This window comes from Carassius auratus, unplaced genomic scaffold (genome assembly GCF_003368295.1).
Source record: "Carassius auratus strain Wakin unplaced genomic scaffold, ASM336829v1 scaf_tig00214657, whole genome shotgun sequence".
NCBI lineage: Eukaryota > Metazoa > Chordata > Actinopteri > Cypriniformes > Cyprinidae > Carassius > Carassius auratus.
This window is the reverse complement of record NW_020527754.1, coordinates 1093504-1114363: the sequence shown is the minus strand read 5'-3', so window position 1 is coordinate 1114363 and position 20860 is coordinate 1093504. Positions and strand designations below refer to the sequence as shown.

Here is a 20860-nt window from a genome sequence, read left to right as displayed (position 1 = left end):
TATTATGATGCCATTAGTTACAGTAGTGCTGTGGACTTCCCTATTCTAAATAAGAAACTTTATTAAAACTTTATAGTTATAGTCTTTTGGTGTGAATGGGCCTTTACTCAAACCAGAATCTCAATGTCTGCATGAAATCTAATATTACATAAGTAACCACAGGGATTTATGCAACAGCATGTTTGTTATATCATGAATTTTAAAGAACTACACCATCCATGGTTTATTTTTTGGTTTCAAATAATGTATTCCCAGATGCACACTGAATGAAGATCATATATTTTTTTCATGATAAATACACATCATTTACAAATAAAGTGGTTATGCAATAAATACATAATAAAAATCTGAGCATTATACTTCATGTGCAATTGCACTCATTTTGAAATGTACATGGGACATGTAGAAAAAGCCACTAGAAAAAGCAAACACTCTCATTAAAATATTTATTTTCCCATTTTTTTCAGTCAACATAAATATATTCATATATATTTCTTTTCTTCCTCCAAAATAGCTCTTTGAACGTTCTTTTATATAAATAACAGTCTTCATTGGGGAGATGTAGCTCTCATCGGCACCCGCAGCCCTCCACCACCATGTCTTGGTAGTTTTTAAGAATGACTTTCTCGTACTCGTCCAGGTATAGCAGCGATATGGGACTAAGCTCTGTTGGGACGCAACACGCTTTGGGAATATTGGAATTGACTGAGTTCACCAGCGTCTGGACGATGGCGTGATTGGTGGAGTTCAGGTGGTCCGACAGCGGGAAGGGACACTCGCCCTGACAGTAGAAAGCATGGTAGCCGGGTGGCGCCACAATCCACTCGTTCCAGCCCACGTCGCTGAAGTCCACGTAGAGAGCGTGCCGCCTGCAGTTTGTGCGCTGTTGCTGCTTCCTGCGCTGCTTTGGCCTTTGCCGCACCTGCCGCTTCTCTCGGTTTGAATTTAGGACGGCGGAGCCCTGACCGTCATGGCTGTAGGTCACTAGCAGGGGTCGGGCCTGCACCCACGAGTCTTCGTCCGCATGAAGGGAGCGACTAACCCTTACGTGCCTCCTCCGGTTTCTCTCAACCTCCGCGGATCCTTCTGACTCCTCGGGATGGAGCACCTCCACCAGGAGCCCATGGTTATGCAGGGATTCATGGGCCCAGCGAGCCACTGCCGAACCCACGTCAAAGCTCTCCCAGCGAGTATGAGAGTCCTGCACCAGACGGGTGTCGAGAAGTCTGGTAAGAGGCTCTGTGGAAGGGGCCAGGGCTGGCCTGAACACCTCGTAAATATTAATTCGGTGGAAACCACTTGCACCAGTGTCACCGAGAACCTGGTCCCTGAAAATGCGCAGCTCCGCGGCCGTGATCAGCTCCTGGGCAGGAACGGAGGTAAGGTTGAAGAAAAACTGCTGCGTTGTTTTTCCTTTCAGGCTGGAGAGTGCCTCGAGAGCCTCTGGAAGGGCAGAAGAAAGAGTGCGTTAGGATCGTGTCAACAAATTGGGCTACAACAAAAGAATACTGTTGGATTCTGAAGAACTTCAGGCTGAAACCTGACATTTTTGCTTTGAGTCTGAATAGGATTTTCCACTCAGCATTTTCTTGTCTGGCCTGAGAGAGAGATTATATGGTAGAACCAGGTGTTAAAATGAAAGGCTAGCTGCGAGCGTGAGGCTGTTTGTGTGGCTGTAGAGTGACAACATTCTCTTGTTTCCAAGTCTTTATTGAATAAAGGTTGCAATCAGCGAAAGAACAGATACTCCTACGACTCAATGCCCTAAAATAAAACGCTCTCAGACCAAAGAGCTCGCTTAATCTCTTTTGAAAAGAGATGTTTTGGAAATTCCATTCCCAATAATCCAACCTATCTGCTTCATAATCACAAAGAGCCTACAGAAGATAAGCACGCTTTATTTGATGTGGGAAAGCCCAGCTTTTTCTTTCCCTCGTTCTGTCTGTCTTTCTTCACCTTTTCCTTTTTCTCCCAGTGAATCCGTCTTGAGGGGGAGTGACTGTGAACATGTTGGGGCTTGTCGAAAGCAGTCAGCAACAGTTATGAGTCTATTGACATTCCTAATTTCTGTTTGTACATTATGCCAAAACAGCAAATCATACAAGTCGTACATTTATGATGGCTACCTTGAAACTGATTGCGTATCTCAGCTCAGAATCTCAACGTCAAATCAAAGTTATTTCAGCAGTGCCTTATCGGATGGAACTTACCCATACTTATTATTAAACAATTTTACATCAAAAACTTTATGAGGGCTGTGATAAAAATCTAGTCAGGTCCTCAACCACCGAGTTAACCATATTAAAACAATAAGAGAAGCCTGAGGCGTAGGAGGTGCTCAATTACTACAGAGGGCATGAGAAATGTCTCATTTGGAGTAAACGAGGATGACGATTATTGCATTTGTTAAATTGTTTGTTTCAACATCAGCTCACAAAAAGCATCATTGTTTGCACTGTGTCAGCTTGACCACTGGATGTCATCCATTCGAATCTGTGCCATTTTACAGGGCCGCCTAAACAGCCTGTAATGACTCTCATAGTGGGAAGTCGTGGCCTAATGGTTAGAGGGTTGGACTCCCAATCGAAGGGTTGTGAGTTCTAGTCTTGGGCCGGCAGGAATTGTGGGTGGGGGGAGTGCATGAACAGCTCTCTCTCCACCTTCAATACCACGACTTAGGTGCCCTTGAGCAAGGCATCGAACCCCCAACTGCTCCCCGGGCGCCGCAGCATAAATGGCTGCCCACTGCTCCGGGTGTGTGCTCACAGTGTGTGTGTGTGTTCACTGCTCTGTGTGTGTGCATTTCGGATGGGTTAAATGCAGAGCACAAATTCTGAGTATGGGTCACCATACTTGGCTGAATGTCACTTCACTTTCACTTTCATATGGGTCCCTCTCCTTAACACAGTACAGCAGGTTAGCATGATTTTTCCTATGTTACCATGAAACTAAAATGAAATGTTTCTAAATTGTGTGCGGTAGTTTATGTTGACCTCTAAACAGTCTCTACAGAAGACTTCATGAACAAGGCCATTGACTTTCACAGGCTCATATCTTCCAGATCAAGAGAGGGCATATTTAAATCAGATAACATGCCTAAAAGTGACTCAGCTGACATGCCACCCAGGATGATTTCATTATAAAATACAGATTCTGTTTCTAGTGAATTCAAATCTGACCATTCAACAAGGCCACCCACAATCCCCTGACTGGCTCAAACAGTTGGACTAGAATATCTTAATCATGTGATAAAGAGTTGAGCAAAGCTAAACACTCAATATACAATATCTGTACGAAAGATGGCATATCCGCTTGTCTGCGGATTCTTGGAAAATAACTAGTGCATGAACTCCACACCTTGTCTAGAAAACTACTGTAAAAGACAGACACTAACAATTATTTGCAGTAAAGGCACCGTTAGGATGCATTTGTTTGCTTCTTTAATAACAGTGAGAGCTGTTTGTGGAATGTCAGTAGTTTCCAAATGGTCTCGTCACATCATTCCTTAGAATTTTAGAATGTTCCTGGAATAAACAAACGCTCTTTCAAGCCTCAAAATAAAACATTTGAATTTTAAATAAATTTGGAACAGCATATTCACAACCAAAATCAGGCCTCACCTTCATGATGAAAACTTCGTATTGTGTTTGCTCTGCTGGCCGCCCGTTCCACATGCTTTCCCATAGTGCTCCTTGGGCGCCGGATGTTCGGGTCATCATTTTCTGAGTGCATATAATACAAGTCCAGCATGTACTGAGGGACCACTGCCGATTTGCTCGGCATGGGTTTTCGCTTCAGTCCAAACATGTTGAGCAGCCGTAGCTCAAACTCTTTCAGGAAGTTAATATCGGATCGCTCCGGCGGGTGTCTCCCTGAATCACTGTATTTCCGTTGGTCGATCTCTGGAATGAGTCCAGTGGTACTTCCCAGCAACACCTGACCGAGCAACAGCACCATGAGAGCGCGGACCACAGCGACCATGTTCAGTCAGTTCCTGCAAAGAGGAAATGCTAATTAGTCAAATTGATACTCTAAATTCAGCATAGAACATTCTTATAAGAAACATTTTCATGGTAAAAAAACCTTTTTAGCTTCCACAAATTAGTTTTTTTTTAGAAAACCATTTGCTTTAAATAAGCCAGAAACTAATACACTGATCTGAAGAACCTGTAATGTAACATCTCAAGAAACTTGAACAATAATATATATATATATTCCTTCAAAGAACCATTAAAGAACATTGTTTTTTTTAAATGTACGATACATTTCTTGTAACTACAGTCCCCCTTGAGCAATCTGATGTCAAGTGCTGGCACAATGGGTCATAAATCACCCTAGAGAGGTTCCGACCTCTAATCACTCATAGAATTTTAAAGTTTGTTTGGTTATTATGGAATACCTGCTCCTTTAAGTCCTAAAACATTTTGAATACCAGCCCAGAGTTCCAACCACTTATATGCATGGAAAAGATCCCTAGCCACATTCAACCTGCGGCTGACTCAAACCACAGACATATCTAGATCTTTTGGAGATGTCTTTGAGGCAATGAACTCACACGCATGCAAAAAGATTAAGAACAATATTCTTGCCGCAGGGTATAATAAGAGATTGATCTACAGTGAAAGTACGAGACTCCAAAGAGGATGTCAGACAAATGTGATGAAACAGGAAAGAGTGAATCAAAAGAAATCGAAAGAAGAGAGACATGAAGACAGCAGACATGGAGTCTGCAATTAGAGAGAGATAAGACAGCAGTGTCTGGGTGGGGGTCTGCCTTTAGATCATGAAAGGAAAGTCTTCAAAAAGACTGAATGTATAGCAAAAGCCGGTTCGCTGAGGTAGAGCTAGGGTTGTGAGGCTACAGGTGGTAGATCTTACGCAAAACAACTCAAGCAACAAAGACGACAAAGAGATCTTAAGATAAGGAAGCAGAGAGGTGTTTTCTTTTCATTTGCGCATACCTTCTGACCTTATACAGACTACATGTATGCACTTCTATGAAGTGTTATACAATACACCGAGATATAGATATGGTCAACGCTGGTTTTGAAGCGCGCGCACTGTTTGCAAAACTTTATATTAAAGAAAGAAGATGTGGCGTTACCGAAGGAGGAAGCGCTGTGGCCGGTCTGCGTTCCCGTTTTCTCTTAAATTCCTCATGTATTCGTGTTTTAATCCACAAGTGACTTTTTTTATCCCACGACAGAGAGTCGCCGCAACTCAAATCGCCTCTTCTTGTTCATACTTGTGCAACGCTTCAAAAAAACTAGACTGTACAAAACTCTTATGAAGTGCACGAGCGCTTAAGGCAAAGAAAGCAGCAATTCCAAAAGTGACAGCGCGAGTTTGCAAAGTCCTGGATCTGTCATTTTTCGCTTAAAAAAGGATGATCAGCAGATGTTTTTGGAGGCTGTTTGGAGACTCGTCTCTGCGTCCAGCACGCGCCGCGTCTGTGCCATTGATTGGAGCACTTCACTCCGCGAGCTCGAGTCTTTTTGTTGTCTGGTGATGTCACAATGACTGTCATCATTCAAGTCCATTGAAACGCGCCGCGTTCTCTCCATTCAAACGTTTGAACAGGCCCACTGTTGCATGTTGATTGATCGAATTTGTCCTTGCGCGGATTTTATGTATTCTACACTGTAAACATGTTGGTAGTTTAACAGGGAAGGAATGTAGAAATGCTTCAGTTAAACAGTTACTTCACTAAAATTCAGTACATTTACAATTAGGGATTTTCAAACGTTATGGTGCTTCCAATTATTTTAGTCCCGTTACTATAACATAGTAAATTGTCACGTGTAAATAGCCCCATACATATAATACTAGAAAATAACAAACGTGATGTAGAAAAATAAATAAATAAATATATATTTTTTGTCATTGCATTATATTTCCTGTAAAATATTTGTTTTGTTTCAGATTGACAATGAATATTCTTTATATATATATATTCACAACAGCTTTAGAGAAAATGTTGCCTGAGGGATATCACTGGCTAAAATCCCTTTGTAATACATTTCTTTATCTTTTGCAGACATTTTGATCGTGCTAAAACACTCCCAAATATGATGATTTCCCGTGTTATAATATAAAGGCAACTGTACATTCACATTTATAAAAAGCCATTTTTAATATGCCAACATAGAAAAATAGTAAATGTAATGTAAAATATAAATAAATATTCAAATTTTATTTTGTTGAAATGGTTTCTTAAAATATTGTCTGGACAAGATTGTGAATTTTTTTTTTTAATTTAAATTAAATTATTTTTTTCTATATTACTTCTCTATGTATTTCTGTCACACAAAAAATAAGCAGCATTATAGAAAATATTGCCTAAGGCAACGGAAAAATACAAGTTAGCACCCCTTAATGCCCCCTGGAAGTCCCTGGCCCTCAGTTGTAAATCCCCTGTATTAATATAATATAAAATATGTGTAATTGTTCTATAAAATAGTGTAAAACATTATATTTTACAACTACATGTTAATATATGTTATATATAAATATATCTACCCAGAACAATACTTATATCACAAACATTTCACACTATCAAGGTGTGAATCACAGTAAGATCCTAGATTCTTTGCTATTTGAATAATAATGATATGTGTGAATTGATTGCTGATGTGTCTGTTACGCAACATTGTGTTTGTTTTGCATAAATAATTTCTACTTTTTTCTCTTGAACCCTCAGGAAACATACTATATTATAAAAAAGGCTAACGCCTTTTGAAGCATGACATGATATTAACCCATACTTAGAAGATGAGCCACGCAATACTTTTGGCCATTCGTGAAGAAGTTAAATCCCTGGTTATAATTGATCAAGATGTGTTAATGGCTGGTTTAAATCTAGTTTTACGACTATGCTCATTAACGGGTTTGCAATTGCAATGCCCTTTGCTCTCTCAGACCAGGGGGGTTTAAAAGTGACCTCCTCTCCTGAATCCAGACTTAGAACAAGGAAACAGAAAGAGAGAAGCAGCTTTTAAAACCCCTTTGATAAAAATTGATGTTTATATAGTTACTCTAGATTTTGTTTATACCAAGTTTATGGGTAATAAAATGCTGTTTTGTGCTCCACAGAGGCATACAGGTGGGACATAAACATGCTGTGCCTGTCTGATGCCATGACTTAGGAAAGTCAGACTGAAACCATTACTATTAGACAAATCTGCGGACGTCTGCTTAGTCAACAGCACGTATGTGGAAGGAATCCGCATATGAAAACCCCTCATCGGTCAAGGTGTTCATTTCAATTATGTGTTGATGGCACGTTTGTTTTGACAAAAGCAACTGGGCCATTGAGATGGGAGAGACAGCAGTGGATTAAACCCCATTGAGATCAAAAGACATCTTTGTGTGCTTCCAAGGCAATAACATTTTATGAGGGATGATCCCTGGATCATCCACTTAGCAATTAAAATGCACTGATGCATTCCATTCCTCAGGTGATACTGGTCTCTACCAGTCCTGGCCAGTAAAAGTGAGCTCAGTGCACAAATCAGATGATCACTTAAATGATTACAGATAGCTTTCGGGTGCACTAGTTTTATAAGGAATATGTAGTCTGTTAAAGTTGCAATAAAAAACATTTATGTGCTTTTATTTCTAGTTGCTGCTCCCCTAACTTTCACCTTGTTGTCTAACACAGTGCCCTAATCTCACCATTGGCCAAAGGTGCTTTAGATTCAGGGATAACACTTCACAATGCATATTAAGTAGCCTTAATTACTCAAAACAAGAGGACTGCGGAGAGTGAAAAGAATGTTTATCTTTGCCTTATTGTCTAGTGTGGGCTGAACCCAGGCGAGGAGATTGTGTCCACGAGGTCTGCTGGTGTGGAGCGAGGTGTTCGTTTGCTTCAATTTTACCCCAGTGCCCTGTTAAAAAACCTAAAGTCACTATCTAATTCATTGATGGTTGATCTAATTATTCTCTGATGGGATGAAATGTTATCTTTTAAATTCCATCTCATTATTTGCTCAAAGTTATCTGTTTTGTTACACAAATGCCTACGGCCTGTGGGTAAAAATTCTGCTCCAAAGCTTGGTTTGGTGGGAATATTGTCACTCATTTAAATTACAAATGAAGAAGGGACCTATATGAAATATTGTGTTTATGCTTTCAGGGGCTTTGCTGAATCTTTGATCTAAAGCTTGGGAGAGCAGAGAATGTTTCTGCACAAGAAACATCGTCAATGTAAAAAAAAAAAACGGTTGTGCTGCTTCATATTTTTTAAAATACATTTGTAGAAATTATTTTTTTTACCAAATAAATGCAGCCTTTGTGAACATAAGAGACGTAAAAACCTTAATTATTCCAAACATCTGTCCATCAGTGTATGGAGATAACATATATTTAAGTGAACAGATATATTTAATAGATTGATTGTTATTTTTAAAGTCACTAGAGATCAACTAATGTAACTTGAAAAATGCTTGTTTCCAAATAGTTTTCCTTTAAGGAATAGTTTTCCTTCCATTGGTTGGAAAACTGATTGCTCCACCCTAAACTCACACCAATGGTTGAGCTAAAGTCAATATTGTGAAAGTGCCAAAAAAATACTCCAGTAATCTTAGTTTTATTTAACTTTGACTATTGTTTTTTTCAATTATGTTTTATACAAATTTGAAAGAAAAAAAATTGTACAGTGTATGCATAGGGAACATTCAGTTCTTAAGACTTTTTATTTACTGCCTTATGGTCACTTTCTTTCTGACCTTAAATAAATCCAAGACAATTTAAGCCTAAACCCTGAACTCAGAACAATATTGTTTTTTTCAATTATGTTTTATACAAATTTGAAAGAAAAAAAATTGTACAGTGTATGCATAGGGAACATTCAGCTCTTAAGACTTTTTATTTACTGCCTTATGGTCACTTTCTTTCTGACCTTAAATAAATCCAAGACAATTTAAGCCTAAACCCTGAACTCAGAACAACAGTCAAAGAATTTTGGTTTCCTAACCATCACAGCTATTTCAATATGCACAAAGCTGCATGCAGAACGAAATCTGAGAATTCCGCCCACAAATCCTCTTGACTCCATCCCAAACCTCCGTGAGTGTAGAACATGGGGTTTTGTCAGTCATCTGTCTGCATGGATGAATCAAGCAGTATGTTATTGAGCACTTCGGCTAACCGATGAAGAGCAGCCATCATTAAGGAGCATCAAAGTACCAGAGCGTCTCTCCTCTGTCCTCCATCGGAGCTGAGTGGAGCTTCTGTCATCACCTACATTCCATGGGTCTGTCTGGGAAAAGGCATGGAGATGACTCTGCAGACTGAGCCCCTTACATTGTGCTAACAGTTGTTTGGCAGGACGCTTCACTAAAATTCCACGGTCTTGTTCAAATCTGACCTGAACCACCACCATGAGTCTTAATCATGGTTAAGGCCCCACTGGTCATTTCAAGCAAACGCAACAATATGCCATTGTACTTTTCAAGCTTAGAGTCAGTGTTTTTGTGAACCATGAATGAAAATAGTGAATGAAAAAAAAGATTTGTGGGATGCACATCCAGGGCACAAAGCTCCCATTCCACCACATCCCAAAGATGCTCTATTGGGTTGAGATCCGGTGACTGTGAGGCCATTTTAGTACAGTGAACTAATTTTCATGTCCAAGAAACCACTTTGAAATGATTCGAGCTTTGTGACATGGTGCATTATCCTGCTGGAAGTAGCCATCAGAGGATGGGTACATGGTGGTCATAATGGGATGGAGATGGTCAGAAACAATGCTCAGGTAGGCTGTGGCATTTAAACGTTGCCTAATTGGCACTAAGGGGCCTAAAGTGTACCAAGAAAACATCCCCCACACCATTACACCACCACCAGCACCACAGTGGTAACAAGGCATGATGGATCCATGTTCTCATTCTGTTTACGTTACGAGTGGTTATTTCAGTCAAAGTTGCTCTTCTATCAGCTTGAATCAGTCGGCCCATTCTCCTCTGACCTCTAGCATCAACAAGGCATTTTCGCCCACAGGACTGCCGTTTACTGGATGTTTTTCCCTTTTCACACCATTCTTTGTAAACCCTAGAAAAGGTTGTGCGTGAAAATCCCAGTAACTGAGCAGATTGTGAAATACTCAGACCGGCCCGTCTGGCTCCAACAACCATGCCACGCTCAAAATTGCTTAAGTTACCTTTCATTCCCATTCTGACATTCAGTTTGGAGTTCAGGAGATTGTCTTGACCAGGACCACACACCAAATGCATTGAAGCAACTGCCATGTGATTGGCTGATTAGATTATTGCATTAATGAGAATTTGAACAGGTGATTCAATTCAATTAGCCAATTACTGTTTTATAATATTATTCTAGGATATATATATATATTAGGGGTGTAACGGTACGTGTATTCGTACCGGACCATTTCGGTACAGGGCTTTCGGTTCGGAAATGCAATATTTTGTGCGCGGATTATAAGTACATTTTCGTGTTTTCAGACGAACATATTAAGTGGCGGAAGTCTCCGCGTTCAGCGCAAATCCCGCCCTGCAGCTGACTTAAGGCCGGCGAGACACTGGATGCGTGGCGCAAGCGTCTCAGCTGCGTGGTGTGTCTGTTTTTAATTCGGCTCCCATGTTAACAGGTTAGAGCTTGCAGACTGCCTGCGTGAGATGCGCAACTCGCCGCGCGGAAAACACGTGCATGCTAGAAATAGAACTGACGCCTATCTTTCATGTGACACGCAAGCGTGTTGGAAGCGTTTCCAGGCAAAATAGAATAGGAAAATATGTTTATATGTCATTTTGTACACAAATACATATTAATTCATGACACTTTGTTTGAAAGTCTATAGGTTGACATAAATTCAGATATAAATGTAATTTAAAAAATAAATTAATAATTATCGATTTTCAAATATTGCACCTGTCAAACTTAGTCTATTTTGCAGTCAATACTGTTGACAGTGTCCTTTATCAGTAGGCTTTATATTTATGCTCAACATGAAGTATAGATATTGTTGTCATGAAGACAAGAGCCTGGTCTGTCGGCGGTCTCCCTGTTACCTACAGCAGCAGGCACGGCATGGTTCTGGTGAAGCAGGCCTACAAGCTGGGATTGGTAATGCTGCACTGTAATCATAGTTATTTATTTATATTTTTCATTATATTTTATTATATGATATTGGTTTGAGACTGAGAGTATGTTATTTAGTGGAGAGCTTTGCAGCAGTATTTTATTTCTTATTCTTTTTTTATTTTATAAATATTTTATTAAAAAGTATTTTTAAAAAAGTGTATAGTAATAAACAACCTGCAGTTTAATGTTTGCATTTCTTTCCCTTACTGTACCGAAAAATGAACCGAACCGTGACTTTAAAACCGAGGTACGTACCGAACCGTGATTCTTGCGTACCGTTACACCCCTTATATATATATATATATATATATATATATATATATATATACACACACACACACAGACAATGGATATATATATATATATATATATATACATATATATATATATACAGTACATACAGTACAGACAAAAAGTTTGGACATACCTTCTCATTCAAAGAGTTTTCTTTATTTTCATGACTATGGAAATTGTAGAGTCACACTGAAGGCATCAAGGGCTATTTGAGCAAGAAGGAGAGTGATGGGGTGCTGCGCCAGATGACCTGGCCTCCACAGTCACCGGACCTGAACCCAATCCAGATGGTTTAGGGGTGAGTTGGACCGCAGACAGAAGGCAAAAGGACCAACAAGTGCTAAGTATCTCTCGGAGAACTCCTTCAAGACTGTTGGAAGACCATTTCAGGTGACTACCTCTTGAAGCTCATCAAGAGAACGCCAAGAGTGTGCAAAGCAGTAGTCAAAGCAAAAGGTGGCTACTTTGAAGAACCTACAATATGACATATTTTCATATAACTTATAACTTTTTTGTTGTGTATATAATTCCATATAAAATACCACATGTGTTAATTCATAGTTTTGATGCCTTCAGTGTGAATCTACAATTTTCATAGTCATGAAAATAAAGAAAACTCTTTGAATGAGAAGGTGTGTCCAAACTTTTGTTCTGTACTGTATAAATATATTTATATGTATTGCTTTTCAGGCTGAAGTTCTCTGAGTTATAGACACGCTCTCTGTACTTTTCAGAGTTATATTGATGGGTTCATTGGACTATATAGTGCTATATTTAGCACTGGAAATCCTTCTAGGACAAGACAGCAATTACAGAAATATTAAAATGGATAGTAACAGTCTGTCAAAGAACAAAAGAAGGGTGGTAGTAAAGTTCAAGCAAATTATTAAACAAGTGCAAGGTAGACACAGGCTTTCATCACTTCCAAGAAAATGTATGATGTTTAAATATTTTATAGAGAAGGCTTCATAATGTTTCATAATGTTGGGGTTTTGTAGCTCTCTTCACACAACAGTGTGATGCAGTGAAATATTAATAAAAATAGGAGTGAAATTCTGTCCTTATTTCATCTTCATGTGTTTCTAAACCTGAATGTTATTTATTTTCAGAGGAGCAAAGATTAGATTTTTTTGACAAATCTTTATGCAGCAGTTTCCATGAGTCACTTCATAGTCCCCACATCTGTCAAGGCCAAAAACACCATAAAAGTAATAAAAGTGATCCATATGACTCACATTGTACTTTTAGTATTGTAGTATTCTACACAAAGTCTTCTGAAGTCACGTGGTAGTTTTGTGTTAGCAATAGACCAGAAGTTTTTTTTTAATGAAAAGCTTCTTTTATGTGATTGCTTTCAAATATAGTGGCTGTGATTCAGGTTCGGCAATAATAAATTGGGTCATCTGTGTGTCCTAACCAAACACCACTATGGAAGCCTGTTTCTGACATTGAATACAAAAATAAAACAAACTAATGGTAAATTTTTACGTCACAAAAGTTTCTCAAAATTCAAAAAAAAAAAAAAAAAAAAAAAAAAAATATATATATATATATATATATATATATAGAATTCTGAAACTCACAATTGTGTTTTATAAAGTCAGAATTGCAAGTCTTGTAGATTTGATTTCATTTCAAATTGCGAGTTCATATCTCACAATTCAGACTTTTTTCTCGCAATTGCGAGTTTACATCTCGCAATTCTGAGAAAAAATGCAAGAATTTCAAGATGTAAACTCGCAATTGCAAGAGAGTAAAAAATAGAACTAATTCACAACTCAGAATTATGCAATAAAAAAGTCGCTATTACCTCATTTTATTTTTTATTCAGTGGCATAAATGGGCTTCCATAAATCACTGATGTCAAACTTGACAAAATGGCACGTTCAGTGAATGACATCAGTTTCATCAGTCTCTCTATAATATGAATTCAGAAGATTTGCAATAGCGCACAAGTTGTATGGACTTTTTATGTGGATAATTTAATATGGAAAAAAAAAATATTAATTTACATTTTTGGTAATCTATTCTAAGGTCTTTAGAGAGTTTCCTACCACTACAGAAAACTTGAGTAGATCTGAAGAGTTGAGATGAGAGATATAACGCTCTCGGGGTTCAGAGAGAGACTGGTAAATACAGGGATCTGCCCTTTGAATCAAACTGCTCTCGTAAAGACACCACATGTCACTGAATTATACGTTCGCATGATTAGAAGCTTGGGCTGCATAAACATCCCGTGTCAAGATTTACATTTCTCCGCTTAAGCACATGCAGCTGTTTATAGACTCCTCCGCAGACATAAGAAGCTCCAGCTATACATAGCAGCAGAAACCTTTAAAAAAAACACCCGGAGGGGGCTCATTTAGATTAATGGATGCAGTGGTAAATTTAATGTCAATTACGGAAAACGTGCCACACTACGAAAAGAGCTGCTGTACGTTCGACGTTTGTCAAAGCGACATTGGAAAGCAAACATGCACTAGTGGACGTGGCTGGTGCGCGGCCCTTTGGAGTTTCTCAGGAAAGGCCAAGTGTTCTGTTTTTCCCCCACAAATATAATTTTCTGCTTGCGGTTAGACGTGACCTCGAAATGGGCGGCCTACTTCGTACCTATTCCACATATATCATCTGACAAGTAGAGAAAACAAGACATTAATCTTTCTTCTAGACTTTGACAAAGTCTTCAGCAGACACTTGAGCTCGACTGACTGACACCACGTCTGCACAGAGGGATATTTGGAGGCATCTGATGGTGGGTTGTGTCACCTGGCCTGCAGGTTTACACTTGAGAGGCAACCTTAAGTGCACATACCAAAGATAGACAACCCTAAACACTGCATTTGGGTACAAGTCAAACGAAATGGGGAGAGTTCCTGTGAGAGGCTTGTGTTATTTCATGGAAAGATACACAATTTACATCCAGTCTTTACAAGTAGATCCCATACCTCAGATGGACTTGTTGATTGAGGCATGATTGTCAAGCATTTCTGAGTTTATAATGCTTTGTTTTGTCCAAATCTATTTCTGCCCTTCCGCTCACCCCTTATGGTACGAAAACATGTCAAGGCTTTTGGGCTTTAAAAACCAAACCTGGGATCTTAAAGGAAGTGTTCACCCCAAAATACACTTCTGTCGTTGTTTACTCACCCTTTTTGTTTGTTTCTTTCTCCGGGATGTCCAAGCTACTCTTTTTAATGCAAGTGAATGGTGACTACAGCTGTCAAGCACTTTTCAAGACAAGATTTGCAGTAAATAATACACAAATAACATATAACTATGTAAGCCGTTCCCGCCATTAAATAAAAAATAAAAATAAATCTAATTGCAAATTAATAGCTCAAAATTCAGACTTTTTTAACGCAATTCTGCATTTATATCTCACAATTTGGTCATATTTTCTTGCAATTTTGACTTAATTTCAACAATTCCGAGTTTATATTTCTCAATTCTGAGGTAATATCTTGCTATTGTGAGTTTGACTTTATCTCTGAATTCTGAGTTTACATTCCACAATCATGTTTTTGTTGTTTTCACCACAAAAAAAATTTAATAAATAAAAAGAAACACAATTTAGAATTTTTTTTATTGGATTTCCAATTTTCCGTCTCACTTCTCAGAGTTGTGGGTTTATATCTCACAATTTTGCGTTTATATCTTGCAATTCAGATGTTTTTTCTCAGAGTTGCAATTACCTTCTTTTTTTTAAATCCTGTGACATTAACAAGCTTACGTATGTAAGTCATATTAAGTCATATTAAGTTTTACCACTTTGCACAATGTACAGTACATTGTTTTAAAGTAGCTTTCCTTTTTTTTTTTTTTTTTTTTTTTTTTTATGTTGTAGAGCTTTACAAGTACCCATCCAACAATTTTGTGGAAGAAAACAGCACTGACAAACTTCTTCTCTGGGTTCTTCTTTTGGTTTAAACCAAATTTCTGAACGAACTATTGCTTTAAAAGTAGTGTCTCTGTACAGAGCATGCCAAGTATTTGTAGAAAGGTAAAAAAACAGAGGGCCCAGCAAAGTGCACATGGCAGACGTATTTCTTTTGTAAAATCAGCGACAACTTCTTTATTATCTTTCTACAACACGTCCGGAGACATGTGTAATATAATGTCCGAACGTTCATCGACTCTCCTATGAATCTGTCACTTTGAGCTCTATGCTGTATGGAGAAGAGTTGGAAGTGCTCAGAAGGGAGGTAAAGAGCAGACACGTCTTGGCATCCACACAGCAACATTAAAAGTGTGTGGTTTCACAATAATAATAATCTTGAGAGCAGCTGTGTAAACATTTAACTGAGCACGCCTCTTGTGGCACGTTACGGGATACTCATGTTGAACTGTGTATTTAGTAAGATGCGATTGTGCACTTATCAACACTTATCTAAATACCTGCACTTGTCTGTTTTGCATCGTAGCTGATATTGACATAACCCTGGACCGTGATGTTTCATAGCGAACAGCTGTAGGAATTTAAAAGTTTCATTTAATCTGCCTTATGAAACTGTGTCTATATTTTCAAATATTATGTAGTTGCATTCCCAGTAAAGAATGGGACTTGAGTCGCGGGTCTTGAAAACTTCCAGCCTAGTGTTAACAATGTTCTTCACACAAAGATTTGTTTTTGTTTTTTTAAAGAAAGAAAGAAATTAATAATTGTATTGAGCAAAGATGCACTGAATGGATCAAAAATGACAGCAAAGACATTTATAATGTGAAAAAGATTTCTATTTTGAATCTGGCAAATAAAGCAAAATCAGAAAAATAGCCAGTATTATATAATGACATGCACATCAAATATACACAATTTAATCATATTAGCTATTTTTTCTTTTTATCATGGAGAAGGAGTCCAGCACTTTTCACAGAAAAAAAGAAAGACAATAAATTAAGACAGAACTCACAGCAAGTTTCCAGCCCTCTCGGGTCATGTGACTTAATTGCATGTTTGCTCTATTTATCTCTGTGAAAAACTGCTCTGGGTTCACAAAGTGTAGAGGATAATCAGCTGGATCAAACACTGCCTTAAATTACAGCAGAGAATCAAATAGTGGCTGATGTCTATTCATCCACATGGGTAAATACTGTGCCTGTAATTCGCTTTTTCTCTACCCCCACCCCCATCATCACACACTCCATTACCGTGATGTGCCACTAACATTGTCATAAACAAACCCCAGATGCTCAAAAACACACCTCTTTGATCCGGGTTCGAAGACCTCCCTGAATCTGCTGGTACCCCTTCCACCTGATGTTCAGAGACCACTTACAGAGGAAACAGGAAGAGGCCATGTTCAGTTATCTTGCTTTGTACTGAATGTATGGTTTAAAAAGAGTCAGAGAAACAGTAGGCAAGCAGCAACATTTCAAACAGTGGCGTACTATGTTGTTGTCAAATGACTATGACACTTTGAAATAAATATGGTCATTTTGCATTTTTAATCAAATTTTTTAATTTATTTATTGCATACTCAATACTTGATTAATTTTAATTGTTTATCTGAGTATTCCATGCATACAGAAAATATGCTTACTTTGTATGCATACTGAATGCTGAAAAAGTAGTGTGAGTATATGCTTTTCTGAATATAGCCAGACGCTCTCTTTAAATGTTTCAAAATATAGCAATAAAAACCTTTAAAGGACTATTTCAAGTTATTTACAACTTATTGTCTGTGGATAGCATGTAGTCGATTACATTATGTGACACTGGACCACAAACCCAGTCATAAAGGTAAATTTCTTTCAATTGAGATTCATACATGATATTTAAACTGAATAAATAAGCTTTCTATTGATGTAGGTTTGTTAGGATAGGACAATGTTTGGCCGAGATACAACTTGAATATCTGCAATCTGAGGGAGGAAAAAAATAATAATTCAAAAAATTGCCTTTAAAATTGTTCATCTGAAGTTCTTAACAATACATATTACTAATCAAAAATTAAGTTTTGATAATTTTGACGCATACAGTGTATTTTTGGCTGATGCTTCAAATATACCCCAGAGACTTAAGATCCAGGGTCACATATAAGAAAATAATTTTACTGTCCCTCAGTGGATTTGTCCTGTATTTACAGTCATACACTTTTATTTTTGTTTAAGCATGTATAATATGAATGGTTGAATTACATAATATGCATGATTGTCGATTGTACATTTTTCCCTATGTGAACAAACACTGTATTCTTAATAAATACTAGTACACTGCTTACTGCAGACTATGCAGTGTGTTTACCGATTTAGATATCTACAGTTTGAGATATTGATGCTCACCCTATTTATTAAAAAGTGACACATAACTTTGATGACAATTTGTATTGGATATGGTTGGATATACTAAATAAGTAGTATGCTATTCCAAACATGGCCGGATTGCAAGTGTAAGTGTAAGTGTAAGTAAATGTAACCAACCAGGTTTATTGTTTTTAGCTGATCATGGTGTGGAAAGATTGTTTTAAACTTTGGACAGACAAAGTTGGGAAGTGATTCTATTACACTGGTCTCAAGCAAACACATGTTATGGTTATACTTTAAAAACACTGTGATAGTCACATACTTGAAATGTTAATTCACGGTGCCGTCCTCTTGCCTGCTGTTTTACTGCTTTTGTCTGTGGTAATCGCTAGCATGCCTCGAATGCTGCCCATAGACAGAGTTGTAAATAACCTAAAATATTCCCTAAAAGCTAAAACCAGAAGAACATTTTATTGCTTAGAGATACATTACTGTTTGAAGTCTGTAAGAAGTCCTATGTTCAAGGCTGAATTTATTTGACAAAATACAATAAAAACAGTAATATTTTGAAATAGTATTGCAATTTATATTGCATTTATCCAGTCTTCAGTGTCATACGATCCTTTAGAAATCATTGTAATATGCTAATTCTTTATTGACACCTGTTCTCAGTTCAGTTTGAGGAATATTTGAGTTAATCTTTGAGTTTTTAACATTGTTCAGTCTAATTCTGTAACTCTAGATGAGACACATGAGAATATTCTGCTCTTTTTCTAATTTCAGCAAAAATAAATTGAGATTACTCTGTTCATTAAATGCAGAATTTTTTTAATTGCCTAATTTTTCTGCATTGTGGCAACACTATTAATCAAACAGAAATCCTATGACGCATTAAAGAGTGAACTCCAGCAGGACTTCATTCATTCATGAAAATCTAAGTTTGGCTTACAGGCAGTGTTCCCAACCTTAATTCAATATTCTGTATTTCAGGACTGCCTGTAGATCATCTAACGTGGATGTGAGCCATGCAGTGTTTTCCGAAGACAGAAGAGAAACTCAATGAGAGGAGACAGAAGTCCTGTTAAAAGTAAATAAGACGGGTAATTAATTATTTCATATGGCTGTAATTCATCTTTGATTCATTTGGCCCCTGTTCCCGTCACTGAGATCGGAGGCCCTCTCGGTTGGTTTGTGTATGGATCATTGAGAAAGACTGGGCCCCCTTGTCAAATTCTACCTAAGAACGAAACATTCTATTTTCCTAACCTGGTTAAGTAATCATATTACCTCAGGCTCTATAAAGTGGAACAAACAGTAGCATAGAAGTTTAGCTCCTTTTTTTACATGCTTTGAGTGACAGATTGGCTTCCATCAAAGGGGCTAGAATCAAACTTATGGAGTCATTTCGCTTTGCTAAGAATACTAAATTGATCCTCACATGCGGAACATCTGGTGAAAAGCAATTTCCACCCAAGTGTTTTAGTATTTCCTCATAATTAATTTCACATGTACATGACAAGAGCTACTGGCCTCCCAGAACAGGCTCACAAAAGCCAGCTTTGTTCCCCTCTGTCAAAGAGTATGCTGTGGTTCCTCGTTTAAACGCGCTCGTTCTTTTGACGCTCAAATTGATGATGAAAGGTCCGCTCAGGAGACACAAGTCATATCATCTGCTTCAGAAGCTCCAGAAAGCATGCTATGCTTGCGACCGAACTTTAGCCCTTTTTACACCTGGTTTCAGATTTGTTTTTGTCGATTTGATCACAAGTTGAAAGAACATCACCTACATCTGAACCTGGCAAAGATTGAGCTTCTTGTCTTCCCTGCCACTCCAACTCTACAGCTTGATTTCACCATCCAGCTAGATTCTTTTACAATCACCCCATCAACTTCAGTCAGAAATCTTGATGGCCAGATGACCTTCAAAGACTGTTGCAATGCTCTTCTGGCTGGACTTCCATCAAGCACATTCAAACCTCTACAAATGATTCAGAATACAGCAGCATGACTAGTCTTCAACAAGCCCAAAAGAGCCCATTTCACACCTCTCTTTATCGACTTGCGCTGGCTACCGGTTGCGGTTGGTATCAGGTCTTTCTCTTTATTTATTTCTTTCTTTCTAGATTGTACTTATTTGAACAATGCCTGAAACTTGGTATTATGAGCACTTCCCGTGGCTGTTCGCCTCTTTAATTTATGTATTCCACAGTTGTAAGTTTGTTTGGATAAAAGCATCTGCAGAATGACTAAATTTAAAAATTACTAAATGTAAGTGGACAATGCTAAATACAGGTGTAAATGTGGTCTGAAACATTTTCAGGTTGTCCACTTTTGAGGTAGTCAACACTCATGTGAACATCCACTAAAGATCACCTCCTCTCTGCTTCTGCCTGATTCTTAAACATTAAACTTTACCATCTTAAATCTTAAGTTTGATTTGAAAGAAAAAAAGTACAGTGTTCCCTAACACAAACCCATTCTAACATAAAGCCCCAGCATTCGGCATAGTTTTGCAACAATTAGAGCAGAAACAGAAGCTGCTGCTATCCGAATCATTTTCTTATTTTGAATTCATATGTAATTGCACAAGTTTATTTCACAATATTAGAGTGAAAGATCAGAAAAGGCCTCCCCTCAAAGAAACCAGGAAAGTGGTCAAAATCGACAAAAGACAGCAATTAAAGGGGTCATTTTCTTTGGAGTGTTACAAGCTCTGGATGCATAAAGAATATCTGTAAAGATGCTGTGTGTTTCGTTGTGGAAGCGAATCTTCCAAAAGAGGACACAACTAGAAATCAGTAGTTAAGTTGTATTTACAACACTGTTCCAAAACAGTGTGCTGCACGTTTCTATATTTAAAGACAGTATAAGGCATTATAATCAGTAATTATGTCCCCACTGGATGCTACAAATGTCCCTGATTTGTAATGGGTTTTATTGTTTTTGTCTCATCATGCCGGGACACGGCATCACAGTATGGTGAGGGGTGTAACATTTCCATCACACGCTTGAGGAATTTGGCCAATCACAACGCACTTGATATCTGGCCAATCAGAGCACAACTCGCTTTTCAGAGCGATGAGCTTTGAAAAAATCAACGCGTTTCATAGGCGGGGCATAGAGGAGAAACATTTTGCTTTGAAGTATGTTTGAATTATTGCTCGGAACAGAAATTGTAATTTCAAATACCTTCAGAAAAGAAAGGTAAAGGTCCTTTATT

General features: G+C 38.1%; 1 protein-coding gene across 1 annotated transcript; it reads right to left on the bottom strand.

The window, feature by feature from the left end:
* Positions 1–222: 222 nt before the first annotated feature.
* Positions 223–5491, bottom strand: LOC113092587 (bone morphogenetic protein 2). Its single transcript, XM_026258235.1, has 3 exons — positions 5105–5491; positions 3621–3994; positions 223–1443 (listed from the first exon to the last, which is right to left on the bottom strand). Exons 2-3 carry the CDS (start codon positions 3979–3981, stop codon positions 569–571), a joined length of 1236 nt encoding a protein of 411 aa, XP_026114020.1. The 5' UTR covers positions 3982–3994; positions 5105–5491; the 3' UTR covers positions 223–568.
* Between the last annotated feature and the right edge of the window lie 15369 nt (positions 5492–20860).